At 39.1% G+C, this 6,409-nt stretch overlaps 1 protein-coding gene across 2 annotated transcripts; it reads right to left on the minus strand.

Moving 5' to 3' along the window:
* Nucleotides 1-1,561: 1,561 nt before the first annotated feature.
* LOC101777569 (probable E3 ubiquitin-protein ligase RHB1A) lies at nt 1,562-5,998 on the minus strand. 2 transcript variants are annotated; one of them, XM_004983352.4, is made up of 6 exons: nt 5,130-5,998; nt 4,282-4,420; nt 3,456-3,630; nt 3,220-3,369; nt 2,417-2,526; nt 1,562-2,088 (listed from the first exon to the last, which is right to left on the minus strand). In XM_004983352.4, the coding sequence occupies exons 2-6, from the start codon at nt 4,342-4,344 to the stop codon at nt 2,059-2,061; spliced, it is 528 nt and encodes a 175-aa protein (XP_004983409.1). In that variant the 5' UTR covers nt 4,345-4,420; nt 5,130-5,998; the 3' UTR covers nt 1,562-2,058. The 2 variants fall into 2 exon arrangements, with proteins under 2 accessions (XP_004983409.1, XP_022685351.1); XM_022829616.1 differs by lacking the exon at nt 5,130-5,998 and having other exon boundaries at nt 4,282-5,064.
* Nucleotides 5,999-6,409: the final 411 nt, after the last annotated feature.

Genomic DNA, 6,409 nt, shown 5'->3' on the forward strand with positions numbered 1-6,409 from the left:
GCTCTCAGTTGATGTTATAAAACCTAGAGATCCTCATTTTAGAACAGTCCATCCTAGATTGCGGAATCCTTGGTTCTCACCTCACTTTGACAATTGCATTGGGGCAATAGACGGAACGCACATCCCGGTTGTTGTTCCATCGTCAAAAGTGCTTCAACATGTTGGTCGACATGGTTACTCGAGTCAAAACGTATTGGCTATTTGTGACTTCAACATGAGATTCACGTTTGTGGTTGCGGGATGGCCGGGGTCTGTACATGACATGAGGGTTTTCAACGACGCAATAAACAAATATGGTGATAAGTTCCCTCATCCGCCACAAGGTAAATAAGCATGTTATTTAAATGTGGCAAAAATTATTGGCTCTATGTTACAATTATGCAATTTTATGTATTAGGAAAATTTTATCTTGTGGATTCGGGGTACCCTAATCGACCGGGTTATCTTGCACCTTATAAGGGAATGAAATATCATTTGCCGGAATTTCAACAAGGTCCAAGACCAAGAGGTAAAAAAGAGGTATTCAATTATTTGCACTCATCCCTGCGCAATATCATTGAGCGGTCATTTGGAGTATTGAAGATGAAATGGCGGATGTGGTTAGACTTGCCGAGTTATCCATTGAATAAGCAAAGCAAAATAATCCTTGCTTCGATGGCTCTACATAATTTCATTCGAGAAAGTAATATGAGGGATCAAGACTTTGATATGTGTGATCAAGATGAGGAGTACATGCTAATGCCGGCGACAGCTGCTTCTCAAGCAAGTGGTGCTACGAACCTTTTAGGTGACGAGGACATTGACATGAATGTGTTTCGAGATGCTATAGCAAATGCTTTGTTTCATAATGAAGAGTAAAGCTATGTGAGAGGGTGTTTGTATTGACAAATATTATGTAGAACCTGTATGCCGTTGCATTCTTGCACTCTGGAATTTTTTTTATCTTGACTGATGAGGCATGAAATAGAAGGGCAAAAAAGAATTTTTTTTATCTTGACTGATGAGGCATGAAATAGAAGGGCAAAAAAGACATGTATGCAACAAACAATAAAAAAGTTAGATTTTGGAATCTAGAATCCAAACAGGTTCATTCAGATTTTATCCAGAATTCAGATTTTGGAAATCCATCAGAATCCAGATTTTGAGAATCTGATTCTGGATCCAAACGGGACCTTAGCACAAGTTTGACTGGCAAATAGAATTCAGCGCTATCTCCTAGTTGGTACTTTAAAAACGGTGGCAAATCCAGAAAGGCAGCATCCTCACAGCAATGAAGAACAGAGGAATGGCTATCAGCACATTTCAGATCAGAGCTCAATTGGTACGTTCGTCACCAACATACTTCCAGAAAAAGGAAATTATTTGTAACTCTGCCCCACTAGAGCAAGGCCAAACTCAACAAGGAACCTAATGTGAGCATTTTGAGTAAACCCCAAAGCTGATTCAACCTAGAAGATACTTTTGAGATGGCAAATAAATGTATATATATCTGGCACAAATTTGGAGTGATCAGTAAGTTCTATCGTAGCAGAAAACGAGCTGCGAAAATTTGGCCAGAACAGAAAAAATTTCCCTACGACTTTTCTGACAAGACAAAAGGAATAAAATAGGAAGGACTATATACAGGAAGCCTGAATAGCTGGATTGTACAAAGAAAACCCCATCTAGACCATTTTTACCTGTCACCTACCTAATGTATGATATACACAGCTGACCGAATCATGGATGAACCGACAGACGTCTGAATTCAGAAAAAAGAAAAGGGAAGGGTTTTATACTTTGAACTGAATCAACCTGCTAACCGACATATATATATTTCAACCAAGCAGTTCCCTAATCCACCTGCTGTTATGAACAGTGAAAGCATGGCAAAGAAGGCAATAGAACCATGGTGGCGCAAATACATTTCATGCCATTCAACCTTTCAATTTCGTTTTCCTCAATTCATTACCAGTAGAGCAACGCGGAACGGATCAATACCAAGAGCAGAGTATTTGCTGACAACACCTTCCTCAGTAACCAAGAGCTTCAAGAGATGATCCACCAGGGTTACCAGGCTTATTCGAACATCTCATCCACCAAGGTTATCTGCAATAATACAGGCAGCTTACATAAAAAAGGGAAACAATATCTGCCAACAATAATAGGTGCAAAAGCAGATGTGTCTAACCTAGAGGTTTAATCTGAAGAAAACGATATGTAATTAAACACCTTCCAGAGCAGAGTGCTGAGGTCCGTGTGTTCTCATTTTATGTCAACTTTACTAAGTTTGTTACTAAGCTTTAAGAATGGATTACCATACAGAAAGAAAGAATGAAACTCCATAGTATATACAGTAAATGACAACATAAAACTCCATGTGTCTAAACTCTAAATTAAAAAGAATACTAGAGCTGATACTGGTTTCAGTACTAACCTGATCACAAACTGGGCAAGTATCACTTCGTTCCATCCATTCAAGGATGCAGCAAAGATGGAAATGATGGTCACATTTAGTTACGGAACGGGGATTTTCTTCATCATATTCTGGTGAAGAATAAAGAACATACTACATGAGTGTTCCGGTCCAACACAACATATAAATTAGATTTCGAGTATCGTTCAGTGCAGCAGTTGAGGATATCAGACCAAATGTACATCAGCAACTAAAGTCAGCAAGATACAAAAAAGCATGATAATGTTAAAACAAATAAAATAGCAACAAGTCATTTACATGATGGGAGGTTTCTATAAATTTCTATATCCCTTGAAAAGTACACTATTTCAGATTGGTTGGAACAGTGTGTCTGCAGACTAGTGAACTGCTTAAGGCCATCTGGGTGCAGAATAAGCCATAACACGAATACCACATGTATATTGCATCTAGTTCAAAAAAGACTAAGCGCACCACTAGCATTACATGATTTGCAGACTCTCAAGTCTTCCTTAAAAATTATTATTTAAGTGTAGCAATGTTTTCCATCATATGAAGCTGCATGCATCTACACAGATGTGACATGAAATTTGCAAACAGCTAGCTACATTGCCAATAAAATGTCTGATAACAAGAAATCTAACATGATCTGATAACAAGAAAATGTCAGATCTGAAGATAGAGTAGCGAAAGCATGCATATTCAGTTTCACGCATAATCAAATAAAGATGATTCAACAAATATCCAGTTATTAATATCCTATCAGCCTAAACAATAAGTTTGTCAATGATCAAGAGACACACAACCTTCAAGGCAGATAGGACAAACATCCTCTTCGTCAGGCTTATCTTCAAGGACACCCTTCTTACATGACTCATCCACCTTTAAGGACTCCTGGTTATTCATGGACTCCTGTTGGTCATCAGTTTTGCTCTTAATGTCTGACTTCTCCAAACCTGCACATAATTGCCAATATCTAAGCTCAACTGTTGAGATGGTGACAGTTCACAGTCATTTGTATAACTGCCAGTCGATCATTTACCAGGGTCATCCGGAACTGCCAACACGACATCATAAGGCAAAGGTGCAGGTGGTGCTCGATAAGTGTCAGGTGTGGATGTATCCAGATTTGTGTCTACTGCAACAATTGCAGAGGCCGGCGATGATCCATCAAAAGCTGAGGACAATGGCTCATGCTCCTCAAGATTGTGTTGACGCTGAATGACAGAACAAGAAGATCAATGACAAAACTTAAATAACAAGCAAAGTAATTAAAAGTGTGGAAGGCTATCAACTACATAAACTACAGTCAGGTCAACTTAAGTATCAATTATGACTCACTGGAAAAGTTTAGTTTGCGATTATCAAATATATAATTATATATATTAAAGTAAACAGCACAAATGCACAAAGATTACTTGCAATGGTAAATCATGAAGGGTTGTTAAGAATGAAAAATGCACAGTACGATTTGAAATTATATATCCTGTTGCATTGAAATTTCAAGGAGAAGAGAATACAGAACACAGAATTCAGCTATTTTCATTATGTGCAAATAACACTCCGAGAAATACAGACATTTTTCACATGGCAGAAAATTACAAGCACGGGCCTGTGTAAGATTAAAACAAGTTCATGGTCACATAAAAATAATTGGCCGGTCCTGAATAGAACATACGAAAAACATCTTGCTGACTTCAGTTATGAAGAAGAGAATAACAAATTGTCTATTTCAACCAAACTTTTTGACAGTGTAGTATGACAGTTCTAAACAAATCCACTGGCATCATCTTTAGGCTATGTGTGCATTATGTCACAAGAGGAAGATAGTAGCATTTAATGTAGAAAACAAGGAAAAGTTTACATACATAGACAACTGGTGCTCTAACTACTTCAGATCTTCTCGACGAACAGCAACAGCAGCCACCCATTCTATACTGACTTAAAAGCTTAGTCCAGGTGGTCCTCTAGATGTTGTTTAAAATGAAAAGTCCATGTCTCATAGCCCTATAAAGAAAGAAACAATATTGACAGAAGGAGGGAAATCATGTGAGAAAATAGCAAATAGAACATATAATACAGTATGGGGTAAAAAAATGAAGCATTACACCAGCATAAGATTGAGCAAGTAGCTTAGAAAACTGCAACTAAGGGCACTTAATGCTGTCAGACTATTCTTGATAATTCATTCCAATGGCATTCAATTTCTATTGTTCAAAATAAATCAATTTGTCAGTCAAAATAAACTGTTTCCATCAGTAACCTAGACATTTTTTCCTGTAACATCAAGAAGCAGCAACTAGACTGGGAAACAGAAAGTCCACCTTACATGGGGTTGCATACATATACAATTATTAGAGTACCTTCACAGATAACAAAACCATTGCCCAGCACCAGCAGGAACCACAACATAATGTGCTGAGCTCTCCCAACAAGCCAGCACATAGGTGAGCAAAATCATAGTCTACAGAGACCATCACATTTTGGATTGTTTTACTTTTTCTCCCTCACAAATCAGCCTGGCCACACTCATCTACAGTCTCATATTAAGAAGTGATCAATTGAACTTTTACAATACTCAAGCAAGATTTAATTCAGCAAGCCAGCAGGTATGGATGCCACCTTGGATTTGCTAAGATTTGGATGGAATTTTAAAGACATGGGCCCTCAAAATCCATCAAGGAGTTCACAATAGTATAGAGCATCAGAGTTTCACCTCTTGCTCCTGGACACCAGGGGTGGTTCCAAAAACATTTCTCATTGGCGTCACTCCTACTGTTACCTAGCACAGCACGTCTATGTATAAGCGTTGTTCGCTATTGACATCACTCAGATTAGCAGAAAAAACACTGATGTCATGGGATTAGATCCGCCCCTGCTGGACACAACAGAAGATAGTATCTATTAATGAAGCATGATCACATCAAGGTTTCACATTAAATGAAGAGAGGCCCTTAACCAAACCTAAGCATGAATAACTATAATCATCTCACCAAAAAAATGTGGTGAGGTAAATATGCCGTTTCAGTTTTCATTTCTCAACCAATGACTGCGGCAAACAAAATACATTCTTATTTTACACAGTAAGATAATAAAAAAAGAAAAATTAGTGCTGCAGCACTTGATAGTTTGGCATGATTAGTATACGCTCAAGCTTTACCCGATACAGATATACAGATTCGTATTTCAGGAGGACCGCTCCAACTTTAGGATTAATTCTTATATTTACACCAAACTGTCAGCAAAGGTTACGCAGGGATATACAGATAGAATACGGAATGGCACAAGCAGCCAGTACAATTCGAAACTAGGATCAATCAGCTTGACTGGTCTTCCTATGCTAGTACAAGACAACAAAAATGTGACGGAAGATAAAGTCCCTTTCATTTATCATCAGCACGCTAGGATGCCAGGGACAAGGAAAAAATATCAGGTTGTCCGCAGGGAAATCAACTATAACCGAACATGTAACATAGAATTGCTCAAATCGGAATCCGGAAACACAGGTACCCCAAGCAAATCAGAAGGTACAAGAAACGAACACAATAACAGGAAGGGGCTGAAACGGAGCGACTAACAGCGCTGGAAGCAACAAGCACGGGCGAAATTGACATGGGAGCATGGGGTTTTCAGCTGACACCCCCCCCCCCCCCCCCCCCCCCCCACAAAAAAAAAAAAAACCACAAAAATTAAACCCAACAAACCCAAAAAAAAAAAAAAAAAAAAGCCTAGGGCGGGACTATGCGATTTTAGACTTTAAAGATCTCTTTAGGGGGGACGAAAATCTTAAGAACCCTTTAAAGGGGGGATTGTTTAGATTACCGGCGGAGCCATACCCCCCAGCTGATTATTTTGGCTGGTGGGGCCCTAAATGGGTTTGTGTGTTACCGGGGAACCAGACCCACCGCGCTTAAAATGGAAAAAAGGGACACCCCCGGCAGGGTGGGGGTAGGTCTCCCCCCACGTCAGAAGGTGCGAGAAATTCTATCCCCCCCC

The sequence above is a fragment of the Setaria italica genome, chromosome IX (genome assembly GCF_000263155.2).
Source record: "Setaria italica strain Yugu1 chromosome IX, Setaria_italica_v2.0, whole genome shotgun sequence".
Classification (NCBI taxonomy): domain Eukaryota; kingdom Viridiplantae; phylum Streptophyta; class Magnoliopsida; order Poales; family Poaceae; genus Setaria; species Setaria italica.

Excerpts from the sequence above, each read along its gene's own strand:
- LOC101777569 (XM_004983352.4), bottom strand. The coding sequence starts at position 4,344 with ATGGGTGGCTGCTGTTGCTGTTCGTCGAGAAGATCTGAAGTAGTTAGA. Across the intron at positions 2,527-3,219 it reads TTGTCCTATCTGCCTTGAAG|AATATGATGAAGAAAATCCC; the intron begins GTTGTGTGTCTC and ends ATTCTTCACCAG. Across the intron at positions 2,089-2,416 it reads CTTGCCCAGTTTGTGATCAG|ATAACCTTGGTGGATGAGAT; the intron begins GTTAGTACTGAA and ends GTATTATTGCAG.